At 32.6% G+C, this 20,716-nt stretch overlaps 1 protein-coding gene across 1 annotated transcript in view; it reads right to left on the minus strand.

The window, feature by feature from the left end:
- Positions 1 to 20,716, minus strand: part of LOC118198090 (SCY1-like protein 2) — a 459,500-nt gene that overhangs the window by 281,597 nt on the left and 157,187 nt on the right. The window contains exons 4-5 of the mRNA XM_085816142.1: positions 19,263 to 19,409; positions 3,209 to 3,424 (exon numbers count right to left, since the gene is read on the minus strand). Coding sequence (XP_085672268.1) covers positions 3,209 to 3,424; positions 19,263 to 19,409 — 363 coding nt within the window. The remainder of the gene's footprint in view (positions 1 to 3,208; positions 3,425 to 19,262; positions 19,410 to 20,716) is intronic.

Genomic DNA, 20,716 nt, shown 5'->3' on the forward strand with positions numbered 1-20,716 from the left:
TGGAATAAGGAATGCTGTTTTTATAAATATACATTACACACCCACATAATGCAAATTAACCCCCAGACATTACGTTTAAAGATTCAAATATTCGGACGCTTTTCCAGAAATCCATTAAAATCTCATTAGAGCCTATTTTCTGTTTTGTGCGGTAGGAAAGAGTGCTTTCTTCGGGGAACAACTGATGATCCACGAATTTCTTAGCAAGAGGAATGCCTCTCGAAGATTATGAACGGTAATGAAATGCTTTAGGTTTTATATTTTGCCCATAGTTAGCAATTTTTTCGGCAATTAGGGTACGAAATATTCATTATACATTTTGAATAGAAAAAAGGGCCTTCTTGTTTAATAAGGGGAAAATATTCGTCAGGAATACAAGATTCTAAATAATGGATAATAATTTTGAGGTCCTACATCTTTATTTTCGGAATATCTGTCCTGAATTTGAATAATAGTTCCGTTAAAATGAACAAGTGTAACTGTCATTAAGTTTGTAATTCTTACTATAAGATGGCTCGGAAATGCCTTTAAAAAAGAGATGTAAATCCGGAAATGATAACAAACTGTAGACAAGTTGATAAAGTTTATAAATATTAATTCAAAGTACTGCGGTAAATGTTTTCTTAGCAAGATAAAATGACAGTTTGTTGAAAGCGTTACACTATACTTTTGCTTGCTTGTCGAATGTATTCGGTAAACGTCGCTACGGCTTAGACATATACTTTTGTTTTCATAGATTTTACTTCACTGTACGTAGTAAAGGAAGTATTGTGATCGCAAAAAATTTCAGATATCATATTTCAACGAAAATACCCATCTTGACGACTCTCGAATCTATTTGAAAGATTTTTTTTTCGTGTGACATCTATATGTACGGACTGAATAAAAAACGTTTTGTTCCAAAAACAGATTCTTGTCGTCTACATGTACTTATGTATGTATCTTGCATATCTCAAAAACAGCTAGATTCTGAAGGTGGAAATGTTATAAATGGGACTTCTATGCATCCAGCTTTGCATTTCCCTTTCTTGTTGCAATATGCAAAACTAAACGTATATATACTCACCCTCTTACATGGCTTCGTGAGCTCTGTTTTTTTTTTTCAGTCTTAAATGTTGGTAACATAGGCATTTTTTGCTTAGAATTATGCTGCTCGTATTTCCAGGCTTTTATCTTTAGTTAATTTAGATGCAATAATTGTAGAATTATCAACAACTTATAAGCGTAAATGGCGCTAAGCCTAATGTGGCGACTATCTGTTTCCATTTGAAACTCGTAGCAGAATATTGAATTTTCAGTTCGTGCACCATCTTCTGTATCTTTTTACCCAGCATGGCCAGAAGGAAACTTAAAATTTTTGTGCACCGAAAATAGTGTTTTTATGCCCGTTGACGGAATTGCTTGTTCTTACTTACAAACTCTAATTTATTTGCCAAAATTGATTTTAACTGTTTTTTAAGATATTTTAAGTTTAATAGTATATTTTACCTTGCCCCGTAGTGAAAATTGAATTGATTAAATGAGAAACATATCTCTAATGAAATTCGAGAATGATAATTAGAGATACATTTCTATAATGAAATTCGAGAAATGTATCTCTAATGACATTCGAGAAAATAAGTTTAAATTAAATGCAACAAAAAGTGCGCAGAATTTAATAGGCCGTAAAAGGAATCCATGTGGTATTCATATTATAATTTTTTAAAAATAAGAGGTAGAATTTTAGAAACATATTGGTATCACTGAGAGTCGGCAGGATTGTATAAAATAAAATCAAGCCTTTTGTATGAACCATGTGGATCAAAAACGCCGGCAACTAAGGCAGACATTAAAATGAAGTTAGTTAAATCTAAAACGGTAGGGCTCTTATTAAAAGAACACCAAATGCGAACCGCAGATTTAATGATGAATATTACTTTGCTTATGACGATGCCATTAATCATGAAAATCTATTAAGTACATTTTTATTGGAGTCAAATCAATATATTTCTTTTCAGTATCTAATATCAACAAGTGGTATTTTTCTTGTTTTCTTACTATATCTCTACATTTGCTTTTATTTCCATTTTACCGTCCTAAAATTTCAAATATCTGCTTCTTTTTTAAGAATAATGGTTTTTGCATGAAACTGGACTTAAAAATATTTCTTTCTTTTTTTCACCAGCTATTAAGACCTATTTAGAAACAGCCTACTTGTAACACTCAATGATGTTGAATATCGTCTCTATACTTAGGAAAATAAATTATTTTGTGTTCCTTAGTCTCTTATCTGAAAATTAACAAAGACGATCCCCTAAAGTCATGCTTTCAAACAAGCAATAGTTTTATTACAATGTTAGCTGAAAGGGGGCCAAAAGTGAATGCCTATTTTTCCGTCGTTTTAAGTGAACTCTCTTTGTATGATCCTGGTTTGTATCAGTTACAATTTCAATTTCATTGATCACGTTTTTCCATAATGGTGTCGTCCCCGTTCGAGAAGAACATTACCAATTAAGTCATCAATCGCCTCATTTCATTTCCGCTGTATTCCGGGAGGTGAAAAATACCAATCCACGAGGTTTTGTCAGGGCTAACGATCCAGGCCACATTAAAACCCATAAAGTGGGAGTTGTTGCTGACGCTGAAAGACACTCTTCAATTTCAGCGAGTCTTTCTTGACAGAAATGGTAAATATGATATGCAGAAACAATTATAACCTTTTAATATTCATAATTCATAAATTCGAACAGAAAATCATTATAATTTTTATAATCGTTATAATTAAAACAGAATTTGTAAATTCATATAACGATTTTCTATTCAGAATTCACCCAAGGAATACTAGCCGTAAGCTTGTAATTCTAGCCTTCTATCTTATAGCAATTTTAGTCTGTTGTAAAGGCTGTTGATCTGTTGTAAGGCTGTTTTACTTTGTGACTTTTATAAAGTAAAGTATAAATATTATAAAGTAAAAGGATTTGGAGAAATCCCTTCTTTTAAACATATGGGGTATGAAACACAGTGACATATTTCAAATATTGAGTTAATCTTTTATGAATGCTTCAAAAGACATGCAAATAAATTTCACTTCGTTATCACTATGAGTAAGAAAATACCTTAAGCGGGGAGAAACTTAGTAATCACATTATGTCTCGTGATATTGAAACACACACACAAACATGCATCGGACAAGTTGCCTGATGTGAAAGTGTCAAAATTGCATACTGACCAGTTCCAGTTGCTTGTTGTAGTTGGTGGCCGAGTGGTTAGCATCGATGAGGGATTTGCCGCGGTTGAAGACGGCGCAGATGAGCATACCCAAAGAAAACATGTCACTGAGAGGGGAACACGTGGAGGTGGCCTGCACTTCGGGAGCAGTGAAGTCCAGGTCGGGTTGACCCATCTTAGGCAGTTTAGAGGTGAACGGTTGACAAGGCACTGGACTCTGCGTCAAGGCATGTGGAAAAAAAACCAATCACAAATCTTGGAAAATAATAGTATGAGATACCATGGCTCTTAAAAATTTTCACGTTTTCTTATTATGAAGAGAAGAAAACTGATAAAAAACCTTTCACATTTTATTACTATGTGCAGAAGAAAATTGAGATTTTCAATTGCATTGTTCCCATATCAAATTCTGCATGAATATTCTCAGATTAAATCTCATTTCAATAAGAAAATCATAAAAATATTCACATGGACTCAATCTCGTATTTTCTATATTTTTGGGAGATAAAGGATTTAGACTAATGCTCTTCAAACTGTTACTAGTTTACACAGAATCCTAGAGTTCCATGCAACTCCTTTAGATGTCCTGCGAGTTAAAATTAAAATTCGGAGGAATTTTTAGTCCGAAGGGGCTTTTTTCTTGAAGGACTATTGTTTTCGTTTTGCGAATTTGCGTTGAATTACTATAAATCTCCGTTTCATTTTTCAAACTGTTGCCACCAAATGTTAGAGTCCTGCATTATATTTGAAGAAATTAAATAATGAAAAATCTGCATAAATGTATATTCCTCGCATTGTGATAAAACAACAGTACATAGAGCCATCGAATTTTGAATGACGTAATCCTACTGCGAATATGAGCATGTGGAAGCCCAAATTTGAAATTTGGAATTGGTTTTATTATCGATTTCATATTTTGTAAAACTTTAACAATCTACGGGGGGGTGGAACCTTTTATTCTGCGCCATTGCTATTGAACTGAAATTTATGGTTTAAATGCGAAGAACATGATATTTAATAAATAGAGGTAACACACAAAACGTTAAAAAAACGCCCCTTTGGACGTAATTTAAAGTCTGAAACCTTTCAGATTTTGTTTTTAATTTTAAGTTAACCACAAAGTTTACCATGAGAAATAATTTATTGAGTAGCATTTTTTAAAATTTCAAATGCTGTAGTTTGAATCTCATTGATTGAATACATAAATCTCATTGATTGAAATAACACATTTCTTTTCATTTTCCAATATTTCCACTGCTATTGATTGAATGCAACAATGCTTCCAAAGCTTGTTTAATGTTTACCATCGTGCAAATGAAAGGGGTTCGTCAAAAAGGAAAAAATAAAAGGTTTTATGCATACCCTATGTTGCCAGAGTTTCAAAACAACAGATCTAAACTAATCTTTTTTCTATAGAGAATTTAAAAATGTGTAACATTTATTAAAACATAGCATTTATGAAAATGCCTTTGTAGCCAAAAATCAGTAACAGCATCTTATTATAATCAGAATTCTTTTATGACATTAACAAAATAACGAACAGATTTAAGATAGTGGTATATTCATAAGAAGCCCTTATATGACGGTCTTATACCTATGAAGACCCTGTATTTTGAATGGCTTTTACAAATAAAACCAGATTACACATCTAACAAGGCCTTTACATGTATAAGTTCGGTACGTCGAAGATGTTCTCCAGAAATTATTATTTAAATACTCTATATAATGTAAGCTGAACCATGAATAAACAGTTTTTTTTAAACGAAATTTAATAGCTAAATGCTAAATTAGCAAATGTTTTAAATGTTAGGCAGCTCATGCTAAGAACATTACTACTTTCAGAAAGGTATTAATGGAGAGGAAAGAATTTTGTTTTCGGGCAAGTGCAGTGTTTTTACATAATTATTCATTTTAAAAGTAAACCAAATTATCATACGGTATAAAAAAAACCTTTTAATTTTTTTATCTAGTGAAATAGTGTTTCTACATTCCACATTCGATAAAATGAAGCTGTATTTGGCCACCTGCTTTTAGCTGAACAATATATGATGAAAATTTACACCATGGAAAAAAAAAGCGCAACGAGATTAAACAAAATGTAAAATACCCAGTTTGATGAAAGATTTAACTAATTATTAAGGAACATGTTTAAATCCCATAAAATATTAATTACATTTTCATAGTTACGAGATATTCCTTCCTTTCCAATAATTATTTTCGTCTTTTTAATAATTTTTATTTGAAGGCGTTCCATCTTTCTCTCTCGTTTCCTTTCTCTTTTCTTTTACAAATTAATGCGATTGCACATTTTCTAGCATTAGAAATGGTTTTATAAAAAGAGACGGAAATTTATTTAGTTACATTTTTAATCCTCTCTAAAAATACCGCCCATTTGTTTTTGCAGTATTTTAAATTATATCCTTTAAACTTCCATGATTCAGAAACTGAAGATGGCAGAAAATCTGTACTCTGTCATTATTAAAATCGCTAATTAGAAGCAGGATTTAAATAATTCCATTAAAGCTATTAAAACTGTGATTTATTGCTACTAAGCACGCTAAGAAAATGAAAAAAAAAATTGAAAGAATTTTTTTTTTACGCAGTTTTATTAAATAGGTAATTTTGAAATCTACCGGTTTTTTCTGGTCTCAGTTTTATGAACTACGTCAATAACTTGAAGAAAAGAATATTAAGATAATATTTTCGTTTGCTTTAATAATCTAAGATTAAGAAAAAGGAACACTGACTTACCCATGTATAGTACCAAAATACACTCAATACATACTTTACAGCTGGGAAACACTCGTTTATTTACGCTATATCTGTAGCAGAAATATTGACAAATGTGTGATCGTAACAAACCTAGGCAACTCCAGTTGCAATCACATTCGGGAGTTTATTCTAGCTCTTCGCAAAAAGCTGTATGGTTTCCGTTAGTTCAATTAACCTTATTATTAAAATTTTTGTTTTCTTTCCGGAACTCGTCAACTTCCTCTTGCGTTTCCTCGCCAGGATGTAAATTTAAAGTTAAGTGAAGTGACTTTTTAAACGGCGGAATCTTGAAGTTTATTCAAAGTGTGTTTTCGATAGCTAGCGCACATTTCGTTTCTGATCTCGCTCTTACGTGGAGTTGCAAATACGCCTTTTGGCCATTTGAATACTTATCACGAGTGTTAGGCCAACCTAGTTAAATTTAAAGTGCTGGTTCAGAACTACTCTTTTAGATTTGGATTTGTTGTGTTACAAGTTCTTAGTTTCCACCGTAAGTTATAGGTTTATTGCAAAAACACGAAGTACGTGCCTTTCTGTTCATAGTTGAAAAACATAAACGGTTATTTTCACCCTTCTTCTGTGCTGGTATTATTTAACACCTCTGCGAGAAGTGACCAGGTTCGTTAGTAGGATCTAGATTAATTTATGTCTCCAAAGAGAGTTAGATACTGTAAGGAAGAATGAAAATTTTAAAACATCGCAAAAATCACTTACTAAATTTTGACGACATACTTACTGGGCACTATAGAACTTGATAAGAATGAAAAATAACCGGCTATTTTTTTGCATAATTGGCATACTCGTTCACAGGTGTGAAGGATAAGTAATGACGTAAAAAAGCACGAGTACATGTCAGCGGTAATGGCGGTGTCGGAGGGCCTTGAAAGCAAAATTACCCGATATGTCTTGCAATGTTCCATTACTCTTCCGTAGAACAAACCTCAAGGTGAAGAGAGGGAGGGAAACGCGAGAGAACTTCAGTTGTCTGTTTAAAGTCTACTGTCTATTTATAGTGTATTTGTAGTCAATTGTTTATTTACAGTCAACGTCCGTTGCCACTGTCGAAATGGAATTCGGGATGAGAAAAAATGAAGGCTTGCCATCACATTCCTTTCGCCCTACGAAGAAAATGAACAGCCATATCACGGCATCGAAACTTGAGTTGCTAACTTACAGGCATATATTCTTATAGAACCAGTCCTATGTTGTTGCTGAAAACTTGGCACACTACACCTTTTACAATCGAGCAATAAGTTCACAATTCTCACCTTTGTAATCTCACTATGCTGTGAATTTAGCACGATTCAACACAGTCATGATTAGTCACTACATTCTTTACGGATTAACAATTTATTTCCATAATTTTCACACATTCATGTTTTGGCACTATATCGTTTTCAAAATACAAAATTTTTACAATACAATACCCCTCGTGTTTGGGCACTACAGAGGGTACTGCCTACTACATATGTGATTTAAAATTGAAAAATTTACAATTGTGTTTTTGCAATTTATATTTTATGTACAATACGTCATTAAAATATTAATTTCAAACCTGTTGGCATATTTTAAATATTTCTTTTATCAACTAGATCATTGATTGTCATCACGTATCAATAGAGTTTACGCAATCAATCATTTTTTGAAAACTTCTAGCAACCAATATACCTTTGTAAGTAGAAATTGAATAAGTCTGATTAGTTACTATTAAAAATAAATATCAAAGATTAAAATTAGAGCACTTTCTACCTCTTTATTTTGCTAAAATTATTCAGATTCATTTATTTCAGAATAACTCGATGTCCTTTACAGTGCTTAATAATTCAGATAATTTAGGAAATGGAAAATATGATTGTTAACATAGAAAGGTATTATTATCAATTTAAAATGGTCAGGGATTTATGTAGTATCAATCAATAATGATACAAAATTAGCTAGATGATCGTGATTAAAACTAGTGTTTGAGAAATTCCAAGAAATAGGAGTAAAACAGGTCTCTAATATAGTGATATATTTTCAAAGAACTTAACGCATAATCAGTATAGAAGCTCTCTTGTATTAGAATGCAAAAATCTTGAATTCATTCATTTAAAGAGAAATAATTGAATCATTCGAAGCTGTCAATGCGGGCAACGCAAAATAATTAAAAATAAAAATAAAAATCCTGAAGAAAAATAGATGCATTCTTTATGGAGTCTTTTCTTTATGGAGTCATACTCAGTGCTTTTAACTGCACTCCATTGAGAAATATTTAATGTTAAATATCGGTCCTTCAGAAATCTTAGTGTTAACGCTTATAAAGTCCTGTAGGCGCAAATGCTGAATCCGGGTTATTAGAACGTGTTACAAATGCGGACTCTTCTATAGTAATGTAATACGTTCCGTATTATTGGTAGATGTATGAGACAAATTTATGTATCTTTGCAAAACTAGTATATCAGAAAAAAACATAATTATTTAATACCTGATCGGTAATGGCAATATCTACCTCTTTCACTTCTTGTAATCTGATTGCGTCATTACGTACGTACGCACGTGTTTACTACGAAGCTTAATTGATCTTTTTTTTTTTTTTTTTTTTTTTTTTTTTTTTTTTTTTTTTGAAAAAAACCACAAGAAAAACACAATTGCTGAGGTTGAAATCGTCGAAAACTCCAAGCCCTAAATAGCACTTTAAAGTGGCGCCATAGGCGTTCGTGATGTGCGTCTGCGGTTAAATTCTAATCATTTGCATATCTCACCTCCGCTAATGCATGCTGTAAATTTCATGTTATTTGCATACTTCCTTCAGGGTGTTGGATTCACGGTGGCCAGTAGTGTATTTCCATTGTAGACAGAGGCTAGTAGTTAAGCCCAGCAAAGTGGGTTTTCGCAGAAGGCTTGGATATCAGCTGACCCTCAGAGCTTTTATTTCATTGCACGTGCTTTTATTTTCATGTTTCTGAGCAAATTGAAGTGAACGTGCATTTAAACTAAGCTTAACTGTTAATAAAACTTAAGCTATTTCCTTACTGTTATCACAGAATTTTAACATTTCCAAAGAGCATATCATCGATCGCACAGATTATAGTTTAAAGGACAGATATGTTATATATATAACATTATAGTTATAGCTAGATATAGTTAAGATATAGATAATAGTTAAGATATAGATAATAGTCAAGATAGATATAGTTAAGATAGATAGTAGTTACGTTATAGATAGATATAATTAAGATTATAGTTTATATATATACTTTATAGATTAGTTTATAGGTAGAGTTTATTGTTATATATATAAGATTATAGTTTATAGATATAGAAACTATAATATTATATATATATATAAGATATGTTTGAGTAATGGGGACCTTTATAAGTCTGTTATACTAATACTATATTTTAATTTTTTGGAAGACTTATAGCTTGTGTAGCTTATACGTAAATACTGCACTGATTATAGCTTATAGTTATGTATATAATTATAGTTTTAAAGGATAGATATGTTTTTAACCTGTAGTATTATACATTTGGTTTGCTGCATTCATTTTCGTGTCTGTGAAAATAAAGTCTTAAGAAAATTTCAAGATTAGTTGGATTTGCTTAGTGTAAGGTTTTTTAACTACGAATTGCCTTGGGTAAACTGTAGCATAAAAATGAGCATAAAAATGAACATAAAAATGAAATAACCGCAGGATAAATCAGTGAGGGAAAAGAAATAATTATACAACAATTCAGTATGGCACTTCATTATCCAATTTCTGAGTTTCGCTAATGCGAAATACTCCAGGAATCCAGTTACTTTTCAATTTAAATAGAGAGAGGTTTTCATAAGAAATAAAGTCTAATTTCATTAAACATTTGAGCTCGCTTCTGTTAACTGATCATATTCTATCTGAGCAACTAGTTAATCCTCTGGTCTAATTCAATGGAATTTAATGCTTCTAATTAACAGTATGCAGATAAGTCATACAGTCAGAACGCTAATGGAGCACATAGTGAAATAAATCTTATTTAATCTGACGTCACACTTTTATATAAAGCTCTATAGCTATTTTCTGGTCTCTGTAATGTGCAATATTAAAAGCATATAATTAAGATCTTCTTCTAAATTTATTAATTAATAATACCGGACAGTAAGAAACTTTGTGCAAAGTCTTTTGAAATTAAATTCTGAAATGGAACCTCTCTTAATACAGATAGCTCAATTTTTTTAATTAATGGTGATCTCCTCCTTGGAGACTTTTCGGAGACTGTAGTTTAAATAATAAATAAACATAGAAGCGCATGCGGAAATTTTGAAGTTAGAAGCAAACTACGGTTAGACGAAGCAACTTTTTTTAAACCAAAATTATTTATTAATCCTTAAAATTACCTTTAATTCTTAATCAAACGTTTTCAGTTCCTACACATATGTAAGAGCAAAATCGACATGGTCATCATACAGAGTGCGGATAAGACTTTGAAACGTACTTTTGAATAAAATTCCATTGAATTCTCAAAGCAAATGATCAATGTCCGAAGGCTCAGAAAAGTGTTTTTCGGCATAATTTGCGTAAAATGTCGTTGAAATTTCTGTTGGTGTTCTTTGCTTTACTATGTCATATAGTTGTTACTGTCAATGACCGAAATTGGGGAAAGTTGACATTCGCTGGTGTTCTCGTAGATGGCAGACAGAGGATTAAACTTTCGATTTGTAATGCGTCCAGACTATGGAGAAATGTGTTGGTATGTCAGCAGATAAATGTAGTTGAAATGAGCTGGTTTAAAATGATACAGAATCTTTGGTAGTTTTATATGCAGAAACTTTATGAAATGAAGTTTTAGATTAAAACCGAATGCTATGACATTATGATTAATCGGTTAAATAAGTTCTATCGTAGACTGTCAAAGCTATGTAACGAAAAACATGATGGTTTTCCCGTGACTGCTTAAATATAGAAAATCCTTGCCAACGATTGAAAAAATCTAAGGGGTGTTAAATTCAGAGCTTTATACATTGGTATGTGGCAAGTTCAAACGATATTGCATGATTAACTAGCTATTCAGAAGTTCTTTTAAATAGGGATTATCCCACGAACTGACAACGGCGTAAAATAAAATGTGTCGACTGGCGCACGAAACATTCTAAATATTTCAACAAAGGCAGCTCAAAGCAATGTATGGCAACGTAACAGAAGGCAACATTTTTGTGTACTATTATGAAGGACGTAGCAAACGACAATCGATACAGTGGGTCTTTCTGGTTGGCAAATGATGTAATGGGTCTTTACAAATAAATGTCCAACAATGAAAGTAAAGAGATAATATCGTACTAAGAGTAAATAAATAAATGTCATATTTTCTGTCAGAGAGGTCATGTTATCTGCGAAATGGCGCAGGTTTGTTTACCGGAAAAGTGCTGAAAAAAAGCCATTACTTCTACTGCAATAAATTCCGAAGGAGCTCTGCAGTAAGAAGAATGGAGATTTTTGTGTTTCAAACTTCGATGAACTGACTCATCACCCTTGTACTTTTTATTACTTTTTATATAAAAATCAAAAAACAACTGCAGCAACAATAATTATATTTATCCAGGCATTGAAAATGTGCTTGCTGATATGCAGAACTCTTGCTTTCAGAAATAATTTTAGCAAATGGCAAAATGTATGAACTGCAGTGGGGCACATTTTAAAAAACTTAATTTGAAAACTTCAGGCTTAACATGTTTAACTTTTGTCTGCCTAGAGCCGCTTTGTTTAACATAATTTTATGATAAACATGCTTTGTATTTTCAATTATAGGAAAGAAGAATGCAAAATGAATATTTAACTAAAGGTAGATTATATAAAAGATTTTTAATAATGTATATACTAGTGCTAAAATATCAAAATCACAGCGCGGTATATGTTTCTCATTTGGAGTGACTGGGTAAGAGAAACACATTTATAAACTTAAAAATAAAATTGTAAGTAAATATTGTTACGAAATGTACAGGCGCGGTGAGATAGCTTCCCCGCAAAGCAATTTTAGGGTTGCCATAAAATGGCAAAGGAAGGCAGGGTTGCCACATTTGGTGAGAAATCGCCCATTTGGCAACAAAATTGGCAATATGCCATGGACGGATGGAGAATCTTCTGGAATGAATTCTTACTGGTTTAGCCCAGAATGTTCTTGAACACAAGCCGAAAGCTATATAAACCCTGCCCCTCCTCCTGGTGCGCAGTCAGTTAGTGTGTGCCTCGTCTAGCGAGCTGATATTCAGTCATTGAGAGAGTGCCTCGTCGAGAGGGCGAGTTGGCGCGCCTCGAAAGTGCGAAATAGTTAGTGTCTCGAGTCGATCGAGTTGACAGCCAGGCAGCAAGTGCCGAATGGGTCGTCGAGTGCACCGAAAGAGTCTCGTAGTGTATCGTGGTTAGTGCATCGTTGAGATAACGTTTTGAGCTCCGAGAACGACTGAAACGAAGAGTCGGGAGCTGTGCTCGGTGTGTCGTCGAGTGCATCGCGAGTTGTAGCGTCGAGAGTCTGGAGAGTACGTGGAGTTTCGATAATGATCAACCAGAGTCGGGAGCTGTACTCTAGTGCTTTGCCGTGAAGCTGTCTCCACCGTGATAGCCTGATAACCTGGTGGTTGTGTCGCTGATCGTACCAGCGTGTTTATAGTAGTTCATCGACGACTGTAAAAACGTGTTTTGGAGCTGTCCTGAGAATACTGGCCAATAAAGTGTGTTTCGATACTTCATCAAATAGTATCGTTGTTATTCACTTCAAATCCGCACGAACCGCGTACGAGCGTGAAGGAAGAAAATAACGTAACAACTGGTGTAAAAAAAAACGTAACAACTGGTGTCAGGAGTGGGGTTTGCGAGTGAATGCCAGTGACTCGCCTGCAGAGGAAAGCCATGATGGAAGAAACGAAGACTTTGATGGATTTCTTAACCGAGATCATAGCCGGACAGAAGGAGTTGAAAGCCAGATGTGCTGGGATAAAGGACGGATATGCTGAGATTAAAGCCAGATATGCTGAAATAAAAGCTGGATATGATGGGATAAAAGCTGGATATGAAGAGATGACAGCTGATATCAAAGTTGGACTAGAAGAAATACATGTCGACCAAGAAAAGGTACGAGAGCAACTCCGACAGGTGAAAATGGAGCTTGCAGAAGAAACTGAAGCCATAAAAGATGATGTGGAAATGAGAGAAGAGGCTTCTGAAGAATCAAAGGATGAAGAAATGAAGGAAGTAACTAACAAACTGCCTGAGAAAGATCTAGAAAAGATGGATGAAGCATCTAACGGGATTAACGAAAAAGAACGAAAACATGAAGAAATAAAAGACGGGAAAGAAGCTTTTAATTCTCAAGTGTCTGAAGTGGAAGTGAAAGAAAGTGAATATGCGACTGTTAAGTTCTTCGAAACTGATAGTGAAGGTATGAAAACGCAGTCAGCAAGTGTTGAACCATCTGAAAGTTCATGTGATACTGAGATTGAAGAAGCTGATGTACAGCTGAAGCAGTGTGCTCCAATATTGCAAGAAAATTGATCCACCTCACAAACTATGTGCACGTCTAAAATAGTCCTGATTGTGCAGATAAGGACTTGGTTTTAAACTTCAATACTTGTGTTTGTGAGAAGTTAGGTTCCGTTCATGACTCTGATGCAGAAATTGGAGCTGGTTCCCAGGAAACGAAGGAAAATAAGCATGTACCATCTGCTAAAAATACCAAGGTGAATTGTACATATGATGCAAATAAACCGCATAATGGTGAACGAACTGTTTTAAATCTTCCAATGGATCAAAAGTCTAAAAGGACTGAATCTTCAGACTGTGACATGAAAAACAGAAATGCATCTGAGGACTGCAGTGGAAAAGTATTTGACCCGGGTATAAATAATGAAAACACTGAGACTGATATTTATTCAGAACTTTAATTTGTATAATTTAAAATTTTTATGTGTTTAATTTGTGTATATAATTTGTACATTGTGTAAATATTTGTTTCATTAGTTATGTTATTTGTTTGTTTTATAACGTTTTGTTTGTATTGAATTTGGCTTCTGACCAAGGGTTGTATTGCCCAGGACGTGCAGTCCTTGGGAGGGGGCAGTCTTTCTGTACAGGCGCGGTTAGATAGCTTCCCCGTAAAGCAGTTTGGGTTGCCATAAAATGGCAAATGAAGGCAGGGTTGCCACATTTGGCGAAAAATCGGCCATTTGGCGACAATATATTTTCCTAAAACAACAAACGAACTTTTTGGTTCTGTTGCTAATTAGTTATAATAAATTATATAATTATTAAATTATATAATCATATTAAAGGCTGAATAAGAATTTTTCGCCTTTTCATTGCAGTAATTATGTTATATATTCTTTGAGTTAACCTAAAACTGCATAGTAATTCCAATACCATACGTCATCTTGCACCTTTTTCTAATGCGGAACCAACATTCTTGAACAAATCATTATTTTTCGAGAAAGAATGTCTAGTTAAATCAAGGGAACAGATTTATTACTCGGTTTGTTGCCATCATTAAAACTTGAATTTGGTAGATAATTGAACATTCCAAGACTTAGTGAACTAATTCTAAAGGGAGAAATTAACAACTAGGTTTGAATTCCACGGGGCAAAATTAATGCGCTATTAATTGAGAGGCGGGAGAACTTTCTCGGAATTTCTTTTAAACCGGGATATGTCCTGTATTTTATAGGATTCACTAATTTGACAAGGAAAAGATTTGGAAAAGCCTCAAAACATATACGACTGAATGAAAATCATCGTTTTATGCGGAACTAGCTGCTTAAAAAAAGAATTAAAGAAAAGGTTCGTGATAAAGGCATCTTGATTGTCATTAAGTTATATTTCTTTTAAAATCCTGGAAAATAATAACTAGAAAAGATTAACACAAAAATGAAATAATACATAAACACCGACACCATTTAATTGGATTAGAGTCTCTTTTTCAAAATTTATAATTACGCAATATGGAGAGAACTTCGATTATTTCAATTTTAAGACAAATGCTATTACAAATGCCGGAATATATGCTTTCAGAAGTCCATTACGGAATATTCTAATGCGAAATAGTTTAAACTATTTCGCGTTAGAATTTTCAGCAGCGGATATTGAAAAACATATTTCAATGCTCTTCTCTGCAGTTAGTGATTTCGAGATAGTGCTGTTGTTAGTCTTTAAAATCTCTTTTAGAAAGCTATTATGTCTTCACTGTTATCGAAATATATAATTTCGTCTAGTATGAATCTATAGAACACGTTTCTAAAGTAAATAGAGTGAATTTCTTTATTATGTGTCAATATTCTCAATATGCAAAGAAGATCTATGAGTAATGTAAGCAAAAATTTCTATTTTATTTTATAAAATGCTCTTCCATGGATTTTTAACTAGAATAACAAGCATTAAATCTCATTTATCGAATTCTCTATTAAACAAACGTTTTTCGACTTATCGAAGGCTTACTGTATTTCTTTCATTTCACGTTGACTGATAGCAAGATACAGTAAGCAACCTAAAAAATTCCATGTTACTAGGTTTTTCTTGTTTCATAAATTATTATAAACAGTTTTCTTTTCTGATTTTATAAGTTTATGGCAATTCGTTCTTAAAATATTTCTTCTGCCAATTAAGTGCTTTCTTATTGATAGTGATTTTTCATAGGATCTCTAGCGAGTTTCAGTTCCTTTTCATATTAACAATTTTCTTTTAAAATAATGAAAAATTAAATAAATTAAAAAACATAAATTTCATTCTGTTTTATTATTTGTCCCAATGACGTTAGCCAAGAAGGGCTATTAGTCTCGAAACGGGATTTTGCGTTGAATCAGTGTAAAAGTCAGAATCACTTTTCAAATTGTTGCTACCGAATGTTATCGCTGTGTATTATATTTAAAGAAAATAAATAATTCTTTCTTTTCCATATTTGTTATTTCCTTTAAAAATAATGAAAAATAAATAAATGAAAAAATATAAATTTTATTCTATTTTATTATTAGCCCAAATGACGTTAGCCAAGAAGAGCTATTAGTCTCAAAACGGGATTTTGTGTTGAATCACTATAAAAGTCTGAATCACTTTTCATATTGTTGCTATCGAATATTATCGCTCTGTGTATAATTAATAAAACGAAATAATAAAGAAATGTGAAAAAGCAACGGTATCTAGAGACATCAAATTCTGAATAACGCTGTCCGACACCGGAATATGAGCATCTGGAAGCCCGAATTCGGAATCTGGATGTTTTTTTTTCTTATCTATTTTATGTTTTGTGAAACTTTCATATTTTGCAAAACGAATTTTTGGTTAAAAAACTCTACGATTTCAAAGGTAGCAATGACAACACTGCAGGAAATAAAACATTTTTATCTCCGGAGCGCGAGACTGCCTATCAGAAAGTATAAAGATATGCTGTTTTAAACATTTTCAGCCCACAGTGGCGTTAGTGCAAATGCTTTCTAAACGTGCATGTGTCTGTAAAAGAAAACAACTTCCGTTTGAGCGTAATATAAAGTATAGACACTTTCAGATTTTCTTTTTCTTTTTTTGGAATTTTTTTAATGTTAGAAAACAGACGTAGCCTAACGTTTATTTTCTATTTTGTCACTTTGTGATGCTAAATCCTTCGTTTTACTGTATCAGTCTTTACCTGCCCTAGCGAGCTGTAAATTTTCAGACCTGGTCATCTACGTAGCGTACAATATTTGATTTATATTTCAATCTGTGATTTTTTTTATTTTATTATAATGTGTATCGCTTTGCAATGAATAAACGCAAAGAAAAAAATACATAAATGCGACAGACATAGTTTTTTATAATATTATTAATGTTCGACCATTATTGTAACTAATAAAACAGGCATTTACAATATTATAATATCATGTACGTCTTTTGCAAAATTTATATTATCACCGTTTCATACCAAGCTCTTAACCAATGTTCTTAGTGCCTACAATTCACATTTTTAAAAATAAAAATACTTGGATAGTGAATGAGTATCACTGTCCATGTAATTGGGTAAGTTCTCATACATATAAATTAATTCTTTGGTTTTATAGCAGTCTCATTCCTTCATTTAATATCAACATTAAATATAATATTCTCTTATTCAAAATAATATCTCCTCAATGTAGCTGATTTTCCATAGAAAATTTAGTTATCAGGCTTAACGTAGGACAAATTACAGTGCTTCAAATTCATTTCGGAATCAATGCGATAACTCTAATTCTGCTTATTTTCTGCATGCAAAATTAATCTGTGCATCAATTTATTATTCATCGTGTTATTAACTAACAGCCAAAAACATGACATTCGTGAATGCTGAAATTTTAGACATTAATAAATACTTGATTTTCGTATGAATAAATACTTGAAAATCGCTGGAACATCTGAAAATCGATTGGTTGGTTTTCAAAACAAAACAGTTTTTAACACTGTTTTCCCTATTATGTCGAGGGAAATTCTTCTGTTATGTATAAATTATAGCATTTAAAACCTTAAAAATCAAATTGAGAAATTCAGTTATATAACATTAAATTTATATTTTGTTTACTCCGGTACGCCTTCTTCTCCATTCCGGCAAATGACTTCCTTAAGTATTAAATTAAATTAGAAACCATATTAGGCATAAAGTTCTTATGTTTAATAGCTGAGACAAAAGCAAATACTACATGGATTACTCTGTCACTGTGTATACGATATGTAGAATGATTATAATAGGAGTTTTCGCAATCTGAGATCTATATAACTGTAACTAATAAGCGTAATAACATCGTAATCTTTACATAAGGTACATAAGAAATGGGAAGAATCGTTTTGCAAAATTCATTGAACTAGTTCATTTTTATAGAGAAACATTTGCAATTGTGTTCAAATATTTAGAAAATCAGCTATAGTAACATTTATTGCAATAGCTCCAAAGTATTCATAACAACTACGTACTTTCGTAATTATGCAGTTGCAAGAGAATTGTTAGATGAACAAGAGTACTTTTAAGTAATAGGGATAGAATCAGTAATTGCACAGAGAAAAAAATTCACTAACAAAAGAACAATAGTTACTGCGGCTATTTTCGACTATTTGATCACCTCTGTCTACTGTAACTCTGTTTAAGTAACTATTTATCGAGGAAGAGTACATACATGCGAATGCAGTGAAATGTAAGACTATTGAAGTAACTATTTATCTAGGTAGAGTCCATAAATTCGAGTGCAGTGAAAAGTAAAGTTTTTAAGTGCAGTGAAAAGTAAGATGTGCTTCACGGTGTTCATATATTTTTACGAAGCGATTAACGATACGAATGCGTAGTTAGAAAGGCGAGTATAACTTGACGTTTCTTGTTAGGACGCTATTTTTGTTTCGACGAGCTTGCATCAGTCTAATTTTGATCTTGATTTGGTATACAAAAATACATGACGATCTCTTTTATTTATATTTAATGAAAACACCAAAATATATCACAGTAATACAGACACATCGCAACGGCGAACCTACAGTTACATAATGTAAACACACAGAAGAATTCTTTCAGCTCAATAGCGTCCTCTATACTATGAAAAGTTCTAACAAATATTATTGCATTGTGTAATCTAGCACGTTGCATATCGAACAGAGTTTCTAACTTTAAAAAATGAGAATTATGACAAAGCTGAATATCAGCGTTATCGAGATTTCTAAAACGATGCTTATGCGAAGAAAAATCATATGCTGTAACGCTTAGGCTTCTAGCCAAATTCCGTAAAATATATACAAAACTTTGAAGTAATGTAATATTTCCCCTTCTCTACAAATTCTGGAATCTGACTTATTCTTGCAAAATGGTTGCTCAGATTTTGATCCCTCTCGTACTGGAGCTATAGAACGCTCTAACTTGGAAAACTTAATTATAACTACTACCTTGGATTTGTCACGAGCTTAGCAGAACATCATGGTTCGTATCACATGAACTACGTGACTGTTGACAGTTGAATACTTCAAGGATGCATGAAATGGAATCACGATACATATGATGACACGCAATCACAAACGTAGGAAATAACTAACTTGGGATGTTATCATAAGCTATCCGAGTAATGACATCCTAGTTTAATAAGTTCATTTAAGTAATGAAAATCCATATCACAGCCAGGACAGTAATTTTAAATGCTTTCGTTTACTTGATTTGTTTGTGATATCTCTATTTGTAATGTAAATATTCAGTTTACATAAACTTCTACTATGAATGATAAAAAATATATACTTTACTAAGTTTACAATGAATAAAATTTATTAGAAGAAATGTATTAACATTTCTTAGTGAGTGACGTGTATATTTACCATTAGGTCAGATTCGTTGCACCTCTCAGCAAACTCCAGTCCGGCCAGCTTCCACGTCCCACGCTTATTCACGATCACAGACTGGGGACACAGATTCCGGTGGATCAGTTTGCAAGAGTAGTGAAGAAACGTTAACGCTTCTGTCAGCTACAGTTAAAAGAACAGTAGCTTAGTTTTAATTAAGCACAGAACGAAAGAAATTGAAATATAATTATCCGTTTAACACTTTTAAAAATCTTATACATAGTTACTTAATTCTTTAATTCTTCGAAATTTAATATGATTCAAAATTAAGTAAAGCTCTAATTGTAGATGCATAATATTTTGCCCAGTACTCGTTTTAAACTCAAATGTTCTCAATTTTAGTCTCATTTTCACGCTGTACTTTCTCAATTTGTTTACATAATTTAATAACATTAAAAAATTTTTAAATACTTTCAAGTTTTGCTTTCACAATAACTCGAAGATATTCCCTCTGTTTTCAGTACTAATTTAACAAATTAAACATAGAATTATTATACTAAATAAATTACAAATGTTTTCTTTGAAATTATATGCTATTAGCTGAATTACAGGCTTTAACGATTAGATAGACTACCAAGAAATGTAAAGTAGCAGTAGGGTTTTGCAACAGGTGTTGTTCAGAGTTTCTGAAATTCAAGCGATTTTAACACTCTGTTTTTCATAGAAAATTCGTCAAGTTCCTTGTACTCTTTCTCGGCATACTTAAATAATTCATGCAGCAAATTTTCGATATTTAAAGAGGACCTCTATTATTAAATAGTTAGAAGTTTATACATAATAACGAACTTTAATATATCTGAAAACTAAGCGAATCAGAAATAAAATTAACATTCTTGGTGCGTCGGCGATTATACTGTGGTGGATAGATACGCAAGGAGATAAAAGTATTTATTCTTTAAATCTAATAAGAATCACCTAGCAATTGTAAAACGAAAATAAGAATTTTTTTAAATGCTCCATCTTCGAGCAATGAAGTAAAATTATATTTTAATCGTTTGAGGTTGTAAAACTACTGAATTTCATCTTGCAGTATGTAATGCTAATTAAACGTTTCAAGCCTCCCTGATGGTATAGTGGTAAGGGAAGTAAACCGCTGAGTTGGCTTCCGACACAGGTATAGATGCATCCATGCAGAATTAGTTACCAACTCAGCCGGAGTTAACCACTAGCTGCCAGGCCGCAGCCCCAAGCTGAGCAGACGACATTTATAAAATGCAAAAAAGAAATATACATGTGCATACAAGGCACTTGAAGAAGAGTACAATCAAAGCGTATGTATATACATATAAATACCAACTCAGATACAGATATATACACACTTATATACATATATATTCCGAAACAACTAAATAAATAATAATAAAAGTATACATACTCTCACTCATATTCATATATATATTTATACAAATATACGTTATCATGATAGTTGA

Source organism: Stegodyphus dumicola, chromosome 1 (assembly GCF_044657685.1).
Source record: "Stegodyphus dumicola isolate Sdum_Otavi_A_Nest chromosome 1, ASM4465768v1".
NCBI classification, from domain to species: Eukaryota; Metazoa; Arthropoda; class Arachnida; order Araneae; family Eresidae; genus Stegodyphus; species Stegodyphus dumicola.